This window comes from Rana temporaria, chromosome 1 (genome assembly GCF_905171775.1).
Source record: "Rana temporaria chromosome 1, aRanTem1.1, whole genome shotgun sequence".
In the NCBI taxonomy this organism is placed as follows: Eukaryota; Metazoa; Chordata; class Amphibia; order Anura; family Ranidae; genus Rana; species Rana temporaria.
In genome coordinates, this window is record NC_053489.1 from 347,396,758 (window position 1) to 347,417,713 (window position 20,956).

General features: G+C 44.9%; 1 protein-coding gene across 2 annotated transcripts in view; it reads right to left on the minus strand.

The window, feature by feature from the left end:
- Nucleotides 1-20,956, minus strand: part of RNF170 (ring finger protein 170) — a 71,279-nt gene that overhangs the window by 12,986 nt on the left and 37,337 nt on the right. The window contains exons 1-3 of one of the 2 annotated variants that reach the window (XM_040362242.1): nucleotides 15,713-16,044; nucleotides 5,578-5,736; nucleotides 4,272-4,347 (exon numbers count right to left, since the gene is read on the minus strand). In XM_040362242.1, coding sequence (XP_040218176.1) covers nucleotides 4,272-4,347; nucleotides 5,578-5,714 — 213 coding nt within the window. In that variant the 5' untranslated portion in view covers nucleotides 5,715-5,736; nucleotides 15,713-16,044. Of the gene's footprint in view, nucleotides 1-4,271; nucleotides 4,348-5,577; nucleotides 5,737-15,712; nucleotides 16,045-20,956 lie in introns of those variants that run through there. The other variant, XM_040362252.1, reaches the window with a different exon arrangement.

Below are 20,956 nucleotides of genomic sequence, written 5' to 3' on the forward strand. Positions count from 1 at the left end.
CACTTGGGGCCAGACTTCTCCTTAGAGTAGATAGGTTATACCTGGGACCCAATGGTTTCTGCCAGTTCTGCAATTTATGTGCTGTTGACGCTGCTGGACATCTTCTGATGTTGAAGGGAAGTAAGCATGATGTGTCTTTCTTCTGCTGCATTAAGTTTCCTTGGCCAACCACTGCGTCTACAGTCCTCACTGATGTCCCCCTTTTTGTTGTTGTTTTTCAAAAGAGCATTACAGCACATCGTCAAACCCCAGTCTGCTTTGAAATCTTTGCCTGGAAGAGACCTTGCAGATGCAGTATAACTACCTTGTGTCTTGTTGCTATACTTAGTCTTGCAATGGTGTATGACCTCTGATATGGAACGGTCTTCCACAACCTCACCTTAGTAGAAGTTTGGATGTTCCTCACCCAGTTTTAAGCATCCTACACAGCTGTTTCTGTTTCAGTTAATGACTGTTACAACCTACATATGAATTGATGATTATTAGCATTTGCTTCATACAATTGGTTAATCATAACACCTGACTCTAATCCTACAAAATCCTTGACTTTGTGCAAGTGTAAGGAATAATGATGGTTTGAAGCCAAAAAGGTAGCCACACCAAATATTGATTTGATTTAGATTTTTCTTTGTCCGCTCACTTTGCATTTTGTAAATTGATAAAAATAAACAAAATATATAATTTTTTAAAAACATTCTTACTTTACAGCATTTCTTCACACCTGCCTACAATTTTTGCACAGCACTGTACGTACAGAAAAGATATTACACAGGATCTTGCTGCCAATTTTGCATAAATACACCCATCTGAATGAGCCCTTAAAGTGATTGTAAAGTTTTTCCTTTTTTGTTCCCCTATAAAAAATAACAAACATGTTATACTTACCTGCTCTGTTGCAGTGGATTTGTACAGAGCAGCCCGGATCCTCCTCTTCTCGGGTCCCTCCTGCTTAGTGCCTCCACAGCAAGCAGCTTGCTATGGGGGCAGCCGAGCCGAGTCACAGCTCCGTGTCCACTCAGACACAGAGCTCCGCCATCTCTCTCCCCCAATGCCAATCGGCTAGCTGACTTTGACAGACAGCAGCGGGAACCAATGGTGCTTCTGCTGTGTCTCAGCCTATTAGAAAGGAGAATCTCCAAGGCTGAGACACTTATGGACAATGCTGGACAGAGAGGGACCTCAGGTAAGTGTTAGGGCGGCTGCTGCACACAGGCTTTTTATCTTTATGCATCAAGATAAAAAACCTTTCTGCCTTTACAACGCTTTTAAGAGGTTATTTAGCAGCTCTACTGGAGAACATAACTTCACCACAGTTACAATCTCTACATCCTATTTAGTTACATTCTAGCCCAGAGTAGAGGAAAAGGAAATCAAATTAAAAGGTTGGTCCACCCAAAAATATTTAATAATATTTATATGCAAAACCTGATTAGTTTTAGTCACCCACTAGCCTCTTGTACAACTTTCTGATTTCTATTGTCTCTGGTCCTGCCACTTTGATATTTAGTCCTGTTATATATATATATATATATATACACACATACACACACACACACACACACACACACACACAGCTTTTTTTCTCAGAAAATAGGTGCAGGAACTCAACCATGACCCCGTTCAGATTTCACAAACAGTAGAAGGGTATTTACGGGGCATTAAATACCAGGATTGCATTACATACAGAGTGCAGAGCTGTCACTTGTAAACACAGAAACCAGACTTCTGTGTTTACAAGTGATTGTGAGCAGGTACCAAAGGGTCTGAGCCAGAGGTGGTGGAACTGAGTTCCCCCTGAAAAAAAGCCACACACACACATAGCCAAAAGTTTTGAGAATGACACAAATACTAATTTTCACAAAGTCTGCTGCCTCAGTTTTTGAGATGGGAAATTGCATATACTCCAGAATGATATGAAGAATGATCAGACTAATTGCAATTAATTCCAATGAAAATTAACTTAATCCCATAAAAAAAATGTCCACTGCATTTGTGAAGAAGGCTTCAGGGTGCCCAAGAAAGTCCAGAAAGCGCCAGGACCATCTCCTAAAGAGGATTCAGCTGCGGGATCGGAGTGCCACCAGTGCAGTGCAGGAATGGTGTGAGCGCATTTGCACGCACAGTGAGGCGAAGACTTTTGGAAGATGGCCTGGTGTGAAGAAGGGCAGCAAAGAAGCCACTTCTCTCCAAAAAAAAACATCAGGGACAGATTGATCTTCTGCAGAAAATATGGTGAATGGACTGCTGAGGACTGGGGCAAAGTCATATTCTCCGATGAAGCCTCTTTCCGATTGTTTAGGGCATCAGGAAAAAGGCTTGTCCGGAGAAGAAAAGGTGAGCGCTACCATCAGTCCTGTGTCATGCCAACAGTAAAGCATCCTGAGACCATTCATGTGTGGGGTTGCTTCTCATCCAAGGGAGTGGGCTCACTCACAATTTTGCCCAAAAACACAGCCATGAATAAAGAATGGTACCAAAACACCCTCCAACAGCAACTTCTTCCAACAATCCAACAACAGTTTGGTGAAGAACAATGCATTTTCCAGCAAGATGGAGCACCGTGGCATAAGGCAAAAGTGATAACTAAGTGGCTCGGGGACCAAAACGTTGACATTTTGGGTCCATGGCCTGGAAACTCCCCAGATCTTAATCCCATTGAGAACTTGTGGTCAATCCTCAAGAGGCGGGTGGACAAACAAAAACCCACTAATTCTGACAAACTCCAAGAAGTGATTATGAAAGAATGGGTTGCTATCAGTCAGGAATTGGCCCAGAAGTTGATTGAGAGCATGCCCAGTCGAATTACAGAGGTTCTGAAAAAGAAGGGCCAACACTGCAAATACTGACTCTTTGCATAAATGTCATGCAATTGTCGATAAAAGCCTTTGAAACGTATGAAGTGCATGTAATTATATTTCACTACATCACAGAAACAACTGAAACAAAGATCTAAAAGCAGTTTAGCAGCAAACTTTGTGAAAACTAATATGTGTCATTCTCAAAACTTTTGGCCACAACTGTGTAATTATATATATATATCAGCCCTCAAAATTTCCACTTGCCTACTAGCATTTGGCGAGTGGATTTAAGCTAGGGGCGAGTGATGACAGGGCTGCATGACCAATCTTCCCCCAATCTGTGCCTACACTTAGAGTCCCGATGAGATTGGCGGCTGAAGAGGAAAGGTGCATGCTCGGGAAAAGTAGTCTGGTGAGCCGCGCACAGGCAGAGCAGTACACAGGTGCTCTCCTTACAATTCTCATTAAACCATGGGACCTAACAGTATGACCTCTCTGAGCCTGCCCCCCTCCCCCGGGCCCCGACCAATGTAGCTGGAGAGCAGAAAGTAATGAGTGAGGCGGAGTATTGCAAAAATGACCACTCCAGTGCAGCGCTCACTGAAAGTTGCCCTGACATGAGAGCGGCAGCCTTCTAGTTTGTGCAGTTTTCTTCTCCTTGTGCTCTATGTAAGTGTCCAACAGTTTAGCCTAAGCACTGTAAACCGACTGGTCTCAATGTGTGCTGTGCGCTGTCAGTGTGCGCTGTGCTATGGTGTCAATGGCTGTGCAGTTGTGTGGATCTCAGCGCTGGATTGTACTCCCTCCCTCTGTGCTGCAGCTCCTCTCCTCTCTGCCAGCCTGAATAAAAGGGGGAAGTGGGGACATGCAAGCGTGGAGCCGCACACACAGGCTCCTGATGATGAGATGAATGGGAGAGAGAGAGAGAGAGAGAGAGGATGGATGGGAGTTGCAGAGGAGACAGCAAGAGAATGGGGAAGAGACCCAGTTCTAGTGCCCTGTCCCTCTGGTCTGCCCACAGTGCCTTGTCCCTCTGGTCTGCCCCCAGTGCCCTGTCCCATTTTGTTAAAGTTGTTGTTGGTAATATTGAATTTTGTAACTTGATTCTGCATTCCATGAGATAATCTACAAGGGCGTGTTTACGGGTGGAATTAGGCGCAGGGCAGTGTATGAATTAGGTGGGGTAACTGGTGGCAAATAACTCTTGAGGCCTGGCTAGTAGCTCAGGACTTGAAATTTTGAGCCCTGTGTATGTATGTATAAGAACCATTAAAAATTATAACACCCCAGATTTTACCAAAAACTTAAATATTTATTTAATATCCATGCATACCTATTTAGACCAGATATAGTATTTCAGTGGCAGGATCTAACACCTTATGATATACATGAATTTGTGTTGGCAAAAATGATTAAACTTAAAAAAGGTTAGAAACCCCCAGTGCCCTTCAAAGGAAAAGAAAAGTAACTCACTTGTTCATTTTGTAGCTGCTCTCTTATGGCTCTCACCCTTTCTTGGTTTTCAGGGTGAATATTTTGCTGCTCATTTCTGTTTAAAACATGGAAAAAAACATAATCATGTCATCAAATGAAAAATGTTACCCCAATCTTTGTAACAATAGATATTTATGTCTGAGTCTCTTCTTCTCAACTAGAGTTTCTCCGTATTTTGTGAGGTGCAACATCCCCAGCATTCCTTGAGCTGTAATTTCTGTACATCCTTCAAGAAACAAACCAATCAAGCTTTAAACTCCAACAGATATCAGTTAAAGCGGTTGTAAAAAAAATAAAAAAATAATACTTATAATATGGTAAATAAGTACGGTCTTGTTCAGAAAGGGAACGAAGAGGCCGATAATAGCTTTGAACGATCCACAGCTAAGATGAGAGAAATTCTCCATGGGAAGGTTAGAACCTGGACACTCTTGAAAATTCCCAAGACTAGAGATGAGGGTCATCTTACAGCAGGACAATGAATCTAAACACACTTCTAAAGCTACACTGGAGTAGACTAAAACCAAGAACCGGAAAGTCTTGATATGTAATCAAATTAGTATACCAGGAACAGATTTGTAATGCCGGGTAGCTAATGTAGAGATAAAGATCACACCAACGCTGAATCCTGGCCTAGGCCAACAAGGCCCAGTCCTAGGGCAGCACGGAAAGAGTCCCCACCAGCTTGTGCTACACTGTTAGTGTAACGCAAGCTGCTTCTAATGTTGACTGTCCTATCATCCTGGACCACAAACCTTCCTCACCGTGCTATATGTTTGATTGTTTTCTGCTGCACCATTGGCATGGTTATATCTTCTTAGTCCTCTCCATAAAATGATCATAAATTTCTGCTTAAAGTAGAACAATAGGCAACGTTTTTTTTTTATTCATTTTGGTTAAAGGGAGGGTTATAGCCTGTGTCAGTTTATTTTTTACCATCCCTGTCCCATTGCAGAGATTTCCCTTCACTTCCTGCTCCAGGAAGTGCGTCCCTGTTCTCTGTTTCAGGGACGAATCTTTGCCTGAATTCGGCCCTGAAAGGGAGCTAAAAACACACAGCGTTTAAGTGCAGTCCACAGCCACCCTGAAGATGTGAACCGGTTCCATAGAGGGTCAGTCACATTCTCCTGTCATGCAAAATGGAATGCGGGGGGGGAAACCCACATCCAATTTGCATAGGTGTGAACTCAGATTGAAACAAGTCACTCTGCAAAATGACATCATAACATACTATATACATTATTTCAGACAAGTACGAATCAAGCCTTGTGCTTGGTTAACATACCTTAAGAGAAAATAGATGAGCGTAGCTACAAAGCTCAGACTGAGTACAACTGCAGCAATCACTTGATTGCTTACTCCTTCAATAAATGACCCATCGTCCAGCTCTAAGTGCAGAATATTGTGTGGGTTTTCAGCCATTCCAGAATATAGGTGTTAATACCTAAAGGGCAAAAACATGTTAAGACATAAACATATATAGTTATATACAGACTGGAAATAAACTACGTAAGATATGATGTTAAATTAGGCAACACCATTTAGGAGAATTTTACCAGCTTTTAATAAAACCCTTTTTACATAACAAAAGATTAAATCACATACATGAAGGCCTATGAGATACTGATATCACAACACTACTAGACCACAAATCATATGCATACATTGGTTTTATATAGAGTGGCTGGCAAATGCTGTTTTTCCCCCCATGCTATAGTATAGTAAGAGCAGTGTCTTAAAGTGCTACTGTACTCACAACAGTAAAATCAGTCTGTATATGCAGTAAAAGCAGGGGTGGCCAACCAGTGGCCCGCGACCTCCTGCTCTGGAATGGCGGGTTGGCAAACCCAGATCGCAGGTTGCCGACCAGCCATACCACAGCATTAGTGTTGTGAATGAAGCTGGTGGTAGTGGAAGAAAGCAGCTGCGGAGCAGAGCCCCATAAGCTGATGCTTCCTGTACAGCACGGAGTCTATGGCAAAGTTCGGCTAACCCGCAGGATAGACACGGGTGCACTACACTGAACCCGTGGTGTCCGGAAACCGCAGCACATCAATGTGAAAGCAGTCTTAGGCCCTGTACACACGGGCGGATATCCGATGAAAACAGTCCGCCGGACCGTTTCCATCGGATATGTCCGCTGGCGGATTTTGATCTGATGGCTGTACACACCATCAGATCAAAATCCCCGTGGAAAACATCCGCGGTGACGTGGCCGCGCCGTCGCCGCGCCGATGATGCGGCGACGTGCGCGACCCTGGAAGGTAAATACTTCCACGCATGCGTCGAATCATTTCAACGCATGCGAGGGATGGGGATCGGACGGACTTATCCGGTGAGTCTGTACAGACGACCGGATAAGTCCGAAGGACAGGTTTCCAGCGGATAGATTTCTTAGCATGCTAAGAAATTTTTATCTGCTGGAAAACCGTCAGCTGGACAAATGTCCGCTTGAAAATGTCCGCTAGGCTCTACACACGACCGGATCTATCTGCTGGAACTGATCCGCGGATAAATCCCAGCGGACAGATCCGGTCGTGTGTACGGGGCCTTAAGCTCTTTTCAAACGATCGGCCCGACCCAATAGGACCCTCAATTCACTTCTATAGAGCAGCAGATGTAAACAGACCTTTGTCCGCTTACGACCGCCTACCTCCAATCCGATCCGCATAAAAAAAAAAAAACGGAAGGGAATTTGTCCCCTCTATCTGGCCAGATTGAATGGGAGGGCCTATAGAATAGCCGTGACCCGTCATCCCCCAGCTCCACTCATTGTGGCCCACGACTGGTTACCAAGTTGCTTAAGTGGCCCTCGCTTTTCAAAAGGTTGGGCACCCCTGCAGTAAAGCATGCTTGTTATACTCACTGGGGGAACCTAGGGGGTTAATCCTCCACATTCTGTAAAATGGTTGTTTGATCCCGATCTTCTCTTATTCTCCGATTACTGTCCCCTTTTCATCTGCTGATAGTACAGAGCCTTGGAGGCACTCTGCACATGCTCAGTTTGGGGTGTATTGCTACAGAGTTTTTTTTTTTTTTTATAGGTGGGAGTATGTGATCAGCAAAGGGTCAATCAGCACTGTCCAGACAGAAAGACAGGGGTCATCCAGCCTCATAGGACAGTCAGGGGAGAATGAAAACTCCTCCTACAAGCTTTAACCAGTACTTTGCCGAACACTGATAGGTCACAAGACTGCTATATTGTATACTGCTAATGAGAAAAAGGTATTTAGCAGTTTGGGCGCTTTCACACTGGGGCGAGGGAATTTTTGCAATGCTTTTTGGCTACTAGCGGGGTGCTTTTAACCCCTGCTAGCAGCCGAACAAAGGCTTAAAAGTGCCCGCAAAGCGCTGCCGCCGAATCGCTTTGGCATCGCTGGACATTGATTTCAATGGCAGGGGCATTATATTCACCGCTCCCGCAACGCCCCAAAGATGCTGCTTGCAGGGCTTTTTTTCTAGTCCTGCAAACCACACTAGGGTGGCTTGAGAGGCGCTTTACATGCACTATTTTTAGTGCAAAAACACCTGAAAAGTGCCCCAGTATGAAAGTAGCCATAATATTCACTAAAATAATTGCATTTCCATGTTCTGTGTACTGTGGATAACACTTTAAATTGGCAGATGTTCAGGAGGGATGAAGTCGTCTTATCAAGTATACTGCAAATATTTTTTGAGTGCCCTCTTGCGGTTTACAATAAGTTTACCATTTACATTGTATGGTGTGTACACTATTATATAACATGGCAAAGAGCAACAGTGTCTCGGAGCAAACCTCTGCATACCTGCAGGGGAGAGAAAACAACATCTCAACAATCTAATGAACCAAACATAGGAGGACAACTTCTACAAGTCAAGACCCAGCAGTCTTTCAATACCTTAAGTGCGAGTTCACACCAGATGCAGTTCCGTGCGCTTTTTTCTGCTTTAAAAATGCATGAACAGCATTTTTCACGTGTTCCAATGGCCAGTGCAGTCAATTTGCGGTGCAGAAAAAAAAAAAAGTAGAGCGTGTTGCATTTTTTCTGCACAGAATTGCAAATTGTATCAAAGACGCACATAAACTTGCGTGTGGTGTGAATGGCAAGCAAAAACTGATCCGAAACGTATCCGGAGTGCATTTTTGTGGTGTGAACTGGCCCTAAAAATGCATGCACAGTGTTTTCCATGTATTCTAATGGCTCTAGTTCACGGCAGTGCAGTCAGTTTCTGGCGCAGAAACTGACTGCATTGGTATGAGCCAGAGCCATTGGAATACACTGAAAACACTGTGCATGCGTTTTTAGTGCAGAAAAAAATAAAAAAAAACACACGCGGAACTGCATCTGGTGTGAACTGGCCCTAAGGAAAATGAACATTCCTTCGAGAACAGTGAGGTCTATATTTTGACCAGAGAAGACAACTGGTTCATAAGAATCAAATACACCACCTACGTCAAACTGCAACAACCATCCCTAAACATGGGTGGGGGCCTTCGACACTATCAACATCATACCCTTATGCCGCCTACACACGACCGTTGTTCACAACGAGAAAAATGGTCATTAAAAACGATCGTGTGTAGACTCCAGAGCATTTTTCTCAACGTGAAAAATGGGCATTAAAAATTTAGAACCTGCTCAAATTTTTCTCGTCGCTTTTCACGTCGTGAAAAACGGTCCTGTGTAGGCTTTAACGACGGGGAAAAAAAACGTGCATGCTCAGAAGCAAGTTACGAGACAGGAGCACTCGTTCTGGTAAAACTAGCGTTTGTAATGGAGGTAGCACATTCATCACGCTGTAACAGACTGAAAAGCACGAAGACCGAAAAGCGTGAATCGTCTCTCACCAAACTTTTACCAACACAAAATCAGCAAAAACAGCCCAAAGGGTGGCCCCATCCGAATGGAAATTCCCCTTTATAGTGCCTTTGTACGTGTTGCTTGAGCATTTTTTTTTTTTCACGATCGTCTGTATGCAAGGCAGGCTTGACAAGAAGCACGTCAAGAAAAACGTCATTAGGCCCCTTTCACACAGATGGATAGAATGGTGCTTTTAGCTGCGGATTCTCAAGTTATCTACCGCAGCTAAAATCACACAATGCTTTCCAATGGCCCCATTCACACACTGCGTTTAGCTGCGGTTTGGTTACATGCGCTTTGGTGCAGATAGAAAAAATTAAATAGGAACGATTTGGTGCAGCTTTCTGCTAGGGTTGTCCCGATACCACTTTTTTAGGACCGAGTACAAGTACCGATACTTTTTTTCCCCATGTACTCGCCGATACATTTTATATTTAAATGCAGCCATGTGTCCCCAAATGCCGCCTTGTGTCCCCAAATGCAGCCATGTCCCTAAATGCAGCCTTGTGTCCCCAAAGACAAAGCCAAGCCAACCCCCCCCCCCCCCTCGCTGCTGTCTAGTTGATCAGCGCTCGGGGAACATAACAGCTTTCATTTGAATAGCTGTGTGTTTCCCGCCGCGCCTCGTCATATATAGACACTCCCCCTTGCCCGGGCACTTTGATAGACAGATCACCCGTCCAATCCCGAGGACTGCTCTGCTCCGCTCTCTGCCCCCTCTCCACCCGTTCTCAGGGGGGGGGGGGGGGAATTATCGGGGGAAGCATCTGGAGCATTTGTGCGAGTACAAGTACTCGCGCAAATGCTCAGTATCGGTCCCGATACCAGTATCGGTATCAAGACAACCCTACTTTCTGCACATAACCACAGGTAATCACAGTCAGCTGCGTTTTGTACGAATCATGAGGGGTAACTCCACGCCAAATTTTACCATGATCGGTGTAGCGGTGCGTCAGACTCCCTCACGGGCGCGCGACGGCTGTTATCCAGTCAGGATAACGCAACCACTGCCCGGCCGTCATTCTGCTATAGGCTGGAAGTGGTTAACAAGTCAATGCAAGTCATGCCAAAGTCAGACCAAAAGTAGTGCAGGAACCTTTTTCTAAGTCGGAACGACTCAAGTCGCTCCTATTAGAACAGTTCCATTGCACTTAATGGGATGCGACATGTGCTGTCAAAAATCAGAGTGCATGTCACATCAGCAGTATTCCCTGCTGTGCCCACACAGCCACAGAATACTGCCTTGGGCAGCTTTCTTCAGGTGCTATGAAGGTTAACAGCAGCTGCTGCGAATGAGAAAAGTTGTGTCACTTGCGCGCCCCCTTCTCTCCTCTCCACATTCACAGAACTCCTAATATTATTGTCCCACAAAGCAACAAGTACTATGACTGGAGGAAGAGCAGTTATGACCATTTACAGATGCACTGCACTGTGGAAGAATAGTAATATGAGTTATGTGAATAGTGAAGAGGGCAACCGGCTAGCGGAGAAACTTTTCTCTGTAGCTGAGGCCACTGTTCACCCTCACAGCACCAGCAGCAGACAGTATCCCATGGCTGTGAAGGAGACACAGCAGGAAGATTTTTATCACAAGCAGCCGTCTGTAGGTAATGGGATACATACTAGTAGCCATAACTAATGTGTTTGGTGCTGATAAACTTCTGCTTTAATTAACACAGCTCTAATAACAACTAGGTAGTTATCTTATGCGCTGTAGCTGAACACTTTGTCATTTTATTCACCAGTTCCATGGATGTTAAAGCGGAGTTCCAGGCTTTTTTTGTTTATTAAAAGACAGCAGCTCCAAAAATTTTAGCTGCCGACTTTTAATAAACAGACACTTACTTGTTCCACAGTCCAGCAATGCGCCTGCCCGGAGTGTCGCTCCTCTCCCCCTCCTCTCCGCCAGCGCTGTCATAGCCACTGTGGGCACCTAGCCGTGACAGCTTTCGGCTTCACGTCCAGGCACGCACTGCGCAAGTCACGCTCTCCCAGTGGACAGGATATCATCTGGGACCTGGCACATGTCCCAGAAGATTGCTGAGAAGGAGGGGCCACCTAGGGGGAGAGGAGGAGTCACCTAGGCAGAAGTAGAAAGTGGGACAGGAAGTCCCACTCAAAACGAAGTGCCCCCCCCCCCCCCACAAAAAAAAATACATGCCAAAAGGTGGCATGTAAGGGGGCGAGAAGTGCTCAAAGCGGAAGTTCCACTTTTGGGTGGAACGCTGCTTTAAATCATATTTTGATGACAGCCATCCACACTATAGCAGCCCAGTGGAAAGCTCCAGGGGGTTCTAAATTTGTCAAATTTCAGTCATAGGTTCCATGTTGTCAAGACAATGAAGAAACTGACAGTAGGCTTGCAAAACAGGTTTGTTTACTTCAGCCTCGGTTCACATTGATGAGATTTGACATGCCAAATCGGCTGCTATTGCCGGCAATGACACTGTCTGAATCGGTACAACACTGACTTAATTCCCAAAAGAAATTTCTGTACTACTTTTGGAGACGTTGGGTGCGATTTCCATAGACATCTGTGCAGGAACCCGCACAGATGTCTCTAAAATCGCCCCTGACGTTGCACTGACATGCAGGTATGAAATTGTGTGAGTTCAGCTGAATTTGCCCGATATCAATCCAGTTCCACTGTGAACCTAGGCTCAAGTATGGAGCTATAAAGTCCTATTTGTCAATAGGGTAAAATAGTTCTCCTTGGTATTCCAATTATGGTTAGTGAAAGGTACTACTGCCTATTTCTGCTATCTCTTCTCTCCATTCTTGACTTATCTGGGCATAGACAGTCAGTTTTTCTTTGTTCAGCCTGCTGGCTGAACAAAGAAAAACTTAAGCCCAGTACACTGGTATTAAAATTTGGCAGAATCCAGTTATCTGGTCTAATAAGCCAATGGCTACAGTGATAATCTGTGTGTTCTATTTGGTGCCACCCAGAACTGGAGGCTTTTTGCCAAGAGGAATGGGCAGCTTTAACATCTGAGAATATAAAGAGCCTCATCCACAAATACCACAAAAGACTTAAAGCGGTCATTGATGTTAAGGGGGGCAATAACAGGGGTATGTAAACTTTTGATCAGGGTCCTTTGGATAGTTTCCGTTTTGATTATGAAATAAAAAGAGTAAACACAGTTGATTGATAATAAAAGGCTTCAGCCAAACACTAACCATGAGTGAAAAAAAAGTTTTTGTGTTATTCATATTCTAAAAAAAAAATGGCCAATAAATCATAAATTCTGCCAGGGTATGTAAACTTATGAGCACAACTGTGTGATGAGATTATCGGACGAATGATCGTCAGGTTTTTTTTTTTTTTTGCTAGTCCCCATATCGAAAGCAAATAGGTTACTAAAGTATTAAAATTCTCGTATGACGGAATAAAAATTGTTGTAATGTATTTGTATTGTATTTTCAGACGAAAACTGTACTGAAGCCGTTGTATACAGAACTGGACGTTTTTAGTTTTTTTTTCCTGCAAGGTAAAGTCATATTGTGCTAGTATGCATCGCATACTAGCACATTATGTGAAACTTACCACAAAACTAAGCTGTTCCAGCCCTGTGATGTCAGCCGCTTCTATCTTCACCTGTCTTCCTTCCGGCTCTGTGACTGGCCGGAGCCACAATGACGTCACTCCAACACATGTGCGGGAGCTGCCGTTCACGGCACAGGTGGCCATCCCTTCAGAGCGCATGCGCCAGTAAAGTCACTGACTGCATGTAATGATCTCCTTAATGGTGCATGTTTAGGAGATATTTACACTACCTATATGTAAGCCTTATTATAAGCTTACTTTCCCTTTAACCACTTAAGCCCCGGACCAATATGCAGCTAAATGCCCAGAGGTGTTTTTACAATTTGGCACTGCGCTGCTTTAACTGGTAATTGCGCGGTCATGCAATGTTGTACCAAAACAAAATTTGCGTCCTTTTCTTCCCACAAATAGAGCTTTCTTTTGGTGGCATTTGATCACCTCTGCGGTCTTTATTTTTTGTGCTATAAACAAAAATAGAGCGACAATTTTGAAAAAAATGCAATATCTTTTACTTTTTTCTATAATAAATATCCCCCAAAAATATATAATTTTGTTTCTCCTAAGTTTAGGCCGATACGTATTCTTCTACATATTTTTGGTAAAAAAAAAAAAAAAATAATCGCAATAAGCTTTTATCGGTTGGTTTGCGCAAAATTTATAGCGTTTACAAAATAGGGGATAGTTTTATAGTATTTTTATTAATTTTTTTTCTTTACTACTAATGGCGGCGATCAGCGATTTTTTTCATGACTGCGACATTAGGGCGGACACGTCGGACAATTTTGACACATTTTTGGGACCATTGTCATTTTCACAGCAAAAAATGCATTTAAATTGCATTCTTTATTGTGAAAATGACAGTTGCAGTTTGGGAGTTATCCACAGGGGGCGCTGAAGGAGTTATGTTTCACCTAGTGTGTGTTTACAACTGTAGGGGGTGTGGCTGTAGGTCTGACGTCATCGATTGTGTCTCCCTATAGAAGGGATGACACGATCGATGCAGCCGCCACAGTGAAGCCGTGTTTACATAAGGCTCTCCCCGTTCTTCAGCTCCGGGGAGCGATCGCGAGGGAATGGCTAGAAACGAATAGCCGCCCCCTCATCCCGGATCGCTCCCACACGATCAACGACCGCCGGATGTACCGGGGGGGGGGTCCCGATCGGACCCCCGACCCGCGTCTAGGCAGCGACATGCGGGCACGTCGTTCTGCCTGTCCATGCCATTCTGCCGACGTATATGTACATGCGGCGGTCGTTAAGCGGTTAAACGAAGATTGTACGATCTGGTATCGTAGGAGAAAATTTTTCGTGTTTGTCCCTTCGGATAATTTTGGATGAAAGCTGTGTGATCAGATTATCGTACAATCGCTTCAAAAGTAGTATTTTTTGTACTATATTCTGATTGTGAACTGAGCCTAAAGGCCCATACTCACACTTGTGCGATGCGGGAACCCTGTGAGTCCACTGCGGGTTCCCACATCGCACCCGACTCGCACAGCAGTTCACACTGCCATATGCAAAGTGCCGGGACTGTCAATACTAAGGATGAGCTCAGACGTGTTCACAGCTCCACATGACCCAGCCCGCAAGGAAGCTTACACTTCGCAGCGCTAATCACAGGCAGTGAGACATTTGCCTATCTGTGCAGCCGCGGACCGGGAAATGTCTCACTGCCTGTGATTAGGGATGAGCTCCAGCGTGTTCGCATCGTACACATGCAGAGCCCGCCAGGAAGTCTGCACGGCGCTGTGCTAATCACAGACAGGGAGACATTTCCCGATATCTGCAGCCGAGCATCGGGACAATGTCTCCCTGGCTGTGATTAGCGCAGCACCGTGCACACTTCCTGGCGGGCTCTGCAAGTGTACTATGTGAACACGCTGGAGCTCATCTCTACCTGTGATTAGCGTTGTAGAGTGTCAGCTTCCTGGAGGGCATGGGCACGTGGAATTACGAACACGATGAGCTCATCCTTATTGGTAAATACAAAAGAAGTTTGTGCAATCAGATTGTAATGTGTGTGGTGAGCTTAATGGTAGCAATACACACTAAGGCCCCTTTCACACTACTGCGACTTCAAAGTCGCGTGATTTCAGGGAATGCCTGTGTATGTGGCATCAAAATCGGACCAGTGCAGGGACTACTTGAAGTCGTACTAATATGAATGGTTGTCATGGGAAACGACTTGTAATGATACTTTGCAGTCCTAAATCGTGGTACAAGTAATTTAAGTGTGAAAGGGGCCCAGACCAGCGTACTCTGCGAGATCGCATGTGATTCGCACCGCACTGCAAATCACATACGATGTCCGTGCGGTGTGGTTTCAGCCATAAAGATAGTATATAAATTGATTAGGTAGGTGCTCATAATACAAAGTTTTGGTAAATGTAAAGTTGATTTGTGCAATTTTTGTACAAAAGTGTATTCTCACTTTATTGTTGGTAACCATTTTTATATGGAATCGCACTGTCTAAAAATCGACTGTCCAATCAAATACGATTAGACGATCAAAAAGATCATTCAATGCAGTATATACTTAACAATAATAAATAAATAATCCAGTTCCCTACTAGGGATGAGCTCCGGCGTGTTCGCACAGTCCACGTGCAGAGCCCGCCAGGAAGTGTGCACGGCGCTGCGCTAATCACAGGCAGGGAGACATTGTCCCGTTGCTCGACTGCAGAGATCGGGAAATGTCTCCCTGCCTGTGGTTAGCGCAGAGCCGTGCTGACTTCCTGGCGGACTGCACGTGGACTGTGCGAACACGCCGGAGCTCATCCCTATTCCCTACGATCAGATTTTCCATCCAGACCGATCAGAATCATCTCTATTAAATTGATCGTGTGTGTCCTTTCGATAACTCTAGGTCCGATCGTTCCAATACATTGTTACGTGTATGGTCCCTATCAGAGCAATTAATGTAAAGGAATGTGACAACTACAAAATGCATGCATCTGATAGAGAGGAGAGACGTGTATAGAGATAACACGAGCACAGCACAATATTACAATAATCTATAATGCTGTAATTACCTTGTCATGGTTCATAGACACTCCAGGCGTATGGCAGTCCCAGCACACTACACAGCACACTACACTGCACACTTTGGGAGAAGTTTTATCAGACAAATATAAGGCAAGCCCAGGCAGAGGAGAATGCAAAGACTATTGCATGGTGTGACTATGGAGGGAGGGGAGGAATAGCAGCAGCAGCCTGTCACCTCTAGGTTTGTATGCAGCAGATAAGACGTTAGAAGCACAGTCTAATCCATTCTCCCAGGCTGACAGTGGCACAATCTCATCTCTTCCTGGAGGAGGGACCTGTGCAGGAAGACCAATGCATATCACTTCCTGCAGCACAGCCAGCTGCTGCTGTCTATATTAGTGTGCAGAGAGGATTGCTGCTGAGAGCTTATGTGCTCCCACTCCTTCCTTCATACACACTAACTTCCACATCAATAGAACGCTGTCACATTACACACCTTCTTCACATATACAAAGGCCTTTCACTTTCATCACTTAACACCCTTTTTTCTTCTTTATACATAATAATAGTGTTACCAAAGTCACATTTGGATAAGAACTAAAAGAAACGGTGTATTGGTGTTTACAAAAAAAGCAGTGCTTGTGTGTGCTAATTATGCATGAGCTCAGGCATGTTCGCAAACCCCACGTGCATAGCCCGCCAAGGAGTTGGCACTGCGCTTCGCTAATCAAAGGCAGTAAGACTAAGACACTGTCCCGATGCGCGGCTACAGAGATCGGACAGTGGGGGTTATTTACGAAAGGCAAAGTGCACTTGGAAGTGCAGTCACTGTAGATCTGAGGCGGACATACAAGGATAATAAAAAACAGCATTTTAGCTTACACATGATTGGATAATAAAATCAGCAGAGCGTCCCCTCATTTCAGATATTCCCCTCAGATTTATAGCGACTGCACTTCCAAGTGCACTTTCAGTGCAGTTTTAAAGCGGTAGTTCACCCCCCCCGACACGATTTTACCATCGAGACAGGCATTGTAGCGCGAGCTACAGTATGCCTGTCCCGATTTTTTTAACCCCGGACTCACCTTGTAATCTGACATCGTAGATTTCGGCTCCCGCGGGGAATGGGCGTGCCTATGGAGAGGGAGGATGATTGACGGCCGGCCCTGGCACGTCACTCTCCCCGAAGACAGCCGGAGTAGGTCTCGGCTCTTCACGGCGCCTGCGCACAGGCTATGCGCACGCGTCGTGAAGAGCCAAGCCTATTTCGGCTATTTCCGGAGAAGCGTGACGCGCCAGAGCCGGCCGTCAATCATCCTCCGTCTCCATAGGCACGCCCATTCCCCGGTATCTTCGATCTACGCGTACAAGGTGAGTACGGGGGTAAAAAATTCGGGACAGGCATACTGTAGCTCGCGCTACAATGCCTGATTTTATGGTAAAAGAAAAAAAAATTTTTTTTTTCCGTTGATAGGGTGAACCCCCGCTTTAAGTGCACTTTGCACTTGTAGTGCAAATTGGATTAGCCTTTCGTAAATAACCCCCAGTGTCTCACTGCTTGTGATTAGAGCAGTGCCAACTTACTAGCAGGCTCTGCACGTGGGGTTTGCGAACACGCCTGAGCGCATTCTTAGTGCTGATATACGGAATCAATTTATTAAAAAGAAAAAGTATTTGGGAATGAATATTGTCAAACAGCGACGTGCAATGTGTCTGTCAGTCCTCAGGGGTGAAGGTGGTGGTTATATCATGGTGGTGTAGTGGTTAGCACTTTGGTCTAGCAGCATAAAGGGTCCCAGTTGCGGCTGGTGTTTTTTTTTTTTTGGAGGACAGCAAACAAAATCAATTGAAGTATAGTCCCAAAAAATGTGATTGTTTATATTAACCACTTCCTTACTGGGCACATATACCCCTTCCTGACCAGGTGAAATTTCAGCTTGTGGCACTGCGTCCCTTTAACTGACAATTGCGCGGTCGTGCGATGTGGCTCCCAAACAAAATTGACGTCCGTTTTTCCCCACAAATAGAGCTTTCTTTTGGTGGTATTTGATCGCCTCTGCGTTTTTTTTGTTTTTTGCGCTATAAACAAAAATTGGCCAATTTAAAAAAAAAAATAATTTTTTTTTCTCAGTCTAGGCATCTACATATTTTTGGTAAAAAAAAAAAATCGCAAGAAGCGTCTGGTTTGCGCAAAAGTTATTGCGCTTACAAAATAGGGGACAGAATTATTATTATTTTTTATTATTTTTTTTTACCACTAATGGCGGCGATCAGCATTTTTTTCGTGACTGCGACATTATGACGGACACATCGGACACTTTTGACACATTTTTGGCGCCATTCACATTTATACAGCGATCAGTGCTATAAATATGCACTAATTACTGTATAAATGTGACTGGCATTGAAGGCGTTAACACTAGGGGGTGAGGAAGGGGTTAAATGTGTACCCTGAATTGTGTTCTAACTGTGTGTGGAGGGGACTGACTGGGGGAGGTGACCGATCTATGTCCCTATGTACAAGAGACACAGATCGGTCTCCTCTCTCCCCTGACAGGACATGGATCTCTCTGTTTACACACAGAGCTCCACGTCTTGTCCCTGTAGCCGCCGTTCCCGAGTGCCTGGCGGACATCACGGCCGCCAGGCACTCGCATCGGCATCTAAGCGATGCGGCGAGCACACGCACGCCGCCGCTGGACGAGCGCGCACCCGCGCCGCTGACTGCGCGCGCAGGCCGTAAAAACACGGCCAGTTAGAGAATTAGAACCACCCTGCGGCCGTATAAAGTCGTATGGCCGTCGGGTAGTGGTTAATATTCACCTAGTGCACCTCCACCGCAATAATAATAAACAGGAAGTGAGCTTACCAGATCTCTAGATTCCACGTTATAGGAGTCTAGACAGGCGTTTAAATAATGATCCAGCACCCAAAGCAAATCCCTTGGTGGTTAGACCGGGAAGGAAGGTAACATGGCTGCCCAAACAAACCCCTGGACGTAGACTATGGGGTTGATTTACTAAAGGCAAATCCACTTTGCACTACAAGAGCACTTGGAAGTGCAGTGGATGTAAATCTGAGGGGAAGATCTGAAATGAGGGGAAGCTCTGCTGATTTTATTATCCAATCACGTACAAGCAAAAATGCTGTTTTTTTCTTTTCCTTGCATGCAACCCTCGGATCTACAGTGACTGCACTTCCAAGTGCATTTGCAGTGCACTTGTAGTGCAAAGTTTATTTGCGTTTAGTAAATAAACCCCCCAATTGAGCTTGTATACAAGCAGTTTTTTTCCTGGGAACTACCATTTTAACCACTGACTATTCACTGGATTGAAAGTAGGGGGAACTCAGTAGTGACCCCCTACCTATGGGAATGAGGAACAACTCAAATAGGCAGTTTAAATGTGCATTTATTTGATTGGTTACTTACCTGTCAGGTGATTTTTCAAATTTCTGGAAAGTTCTGTGATTTGTCAGGGGACTCAACGGACCTATAGGATTAAAGAAGTTAAATAAGCTATAAGACCAACGATAATAGATCAGACCAATGGCTGCAGCAGAAGAAGACGCGTCCCTTGTCACGGTTCTTCATTATGTGGCCTGTCCCTTCTACGGAAGGGGATAGTGGTGTTACTGGTGTAGTAATGTTGGCTTTATTTTATTTTATTGGATTTAAGACAAACCAACAAACAGAAAGAAACACAAAAAAACAACAACACCAGACAGCCTGGTCATAAACATTAGGCAGTATGCTCAAACATTGAAAAATAAACATATTTCAGTGCAAAAGGCAAAAGATAGGCACAATGGTAAAAGGTGCATGTATGTATACCAGGGCATAGCAAAAGTGGAGGTCCAGAAATTAGAGATCCCTGGGGCATGGCCCATCAATGGTCAATCAAGGTTAGTTTAATCAGTGCTGGGAGAGGGTTAACGGACTAGTAAACCATCTTCCCCAAATTTCGTGAAAGGTTTTGTTCCGTTTCTGGAGTTTAAAAGTAAGTTTGTACAGTGGGATAGAATCATTAATAAGTTTTAACCAAAGGGATTTCAAAGAGGTCTGTGCTCCCTTCAGGACAGTAAAATACCATATTTTCCGGCGTATAAGACGACTTTTCAACCCCTGAAATTCTTCTTAAAAGTCGGGGGTCGTCTTATCCGCCGGTAACCTAACATGCAGACCGCGGCCGTCCATTTTTCAAAAGCTGCGCCTCCTCCTTAGGCGCGGCTTTTGAAAAATGGACGGCCGCAGTCTGACAGATTCTGCATGTCAGGGATAAGGTAAGGGATCGTCGAGACATGCAATGGCACAGTGAGGTATGCAGTGACACAGTGAGGCATGTAATGGAGGCACAGTGAGGCATGTAATAGAGGCACAGTGAGGCATGTAATGGAGGCACAGTGAGGCATGTAATGGTGGCACAGTGAGGCATGTAATGGTGGCACAGTGAGACATGTAATGGTCGCACAGTCTGGCATGTAATGGCACAGTGAGGCATGTAATGGTGGCACAGTCTGGCATGTAATGGCACAGTGAGGCATGTAATGGTGGCACAGTCTGGCATGTAATGGCACAGTGAGGCATGTAATGGTGGCACAGTCTGGCATGTAATGGTGGCACAGTCTGGCATGTAATGGCACAGTGAGGCATGTAATAGCACAGTGAGGTGAGGCGAGGCATGACTAGTAGGAAGGGGGTCGTCTTATAAGATGAGTATATCCCAAAACCAACATTTTAGCTGGAAAATTAGGGGGTCGTCTTATATGCCCAGTTGTCTTATACGCTGGCAAATACGGTAGCTCTTTTAACATAAAAATAAAGTATGCAGAGCAGTCTCTTGGCATGTGTCGATAAATGTAAGTCCCCAAAAATGCCTAGGAGGCAGTTCTTGGGGTGGATTATGTTTGGGAGGCCTAATGCTGATGAAATAAAAACAACCACTTCCTCCCAGAAGTCCCGAACTACCGGACATGACCAGAAGCAGTGTAAGAAATCGGCCTCTTGGCCACAGCCGCGGAAACAGGCAGGAGACCCATCTTGTGTAGCTGGAGTTTTATAGGTATCACTAAATTCTGACCAGTCCTCGTCCACTAAAGTAATGTCCAGAGGGGTCCATTTTACTTTGTGAAACCTGGGATTAAAGTCAGTCATTAGGGCTGCATAGTAGGTGGAGACAAGTTTAGTGGGATCTGGCTGTCTGAGCAGTTTTTCCCAGGGGGGGCAAGTCGGTGGGATCATCCAAGGAGCCAAACTGTGCATGTATGGCATGCCTAAGCTGATAGTAACAAAA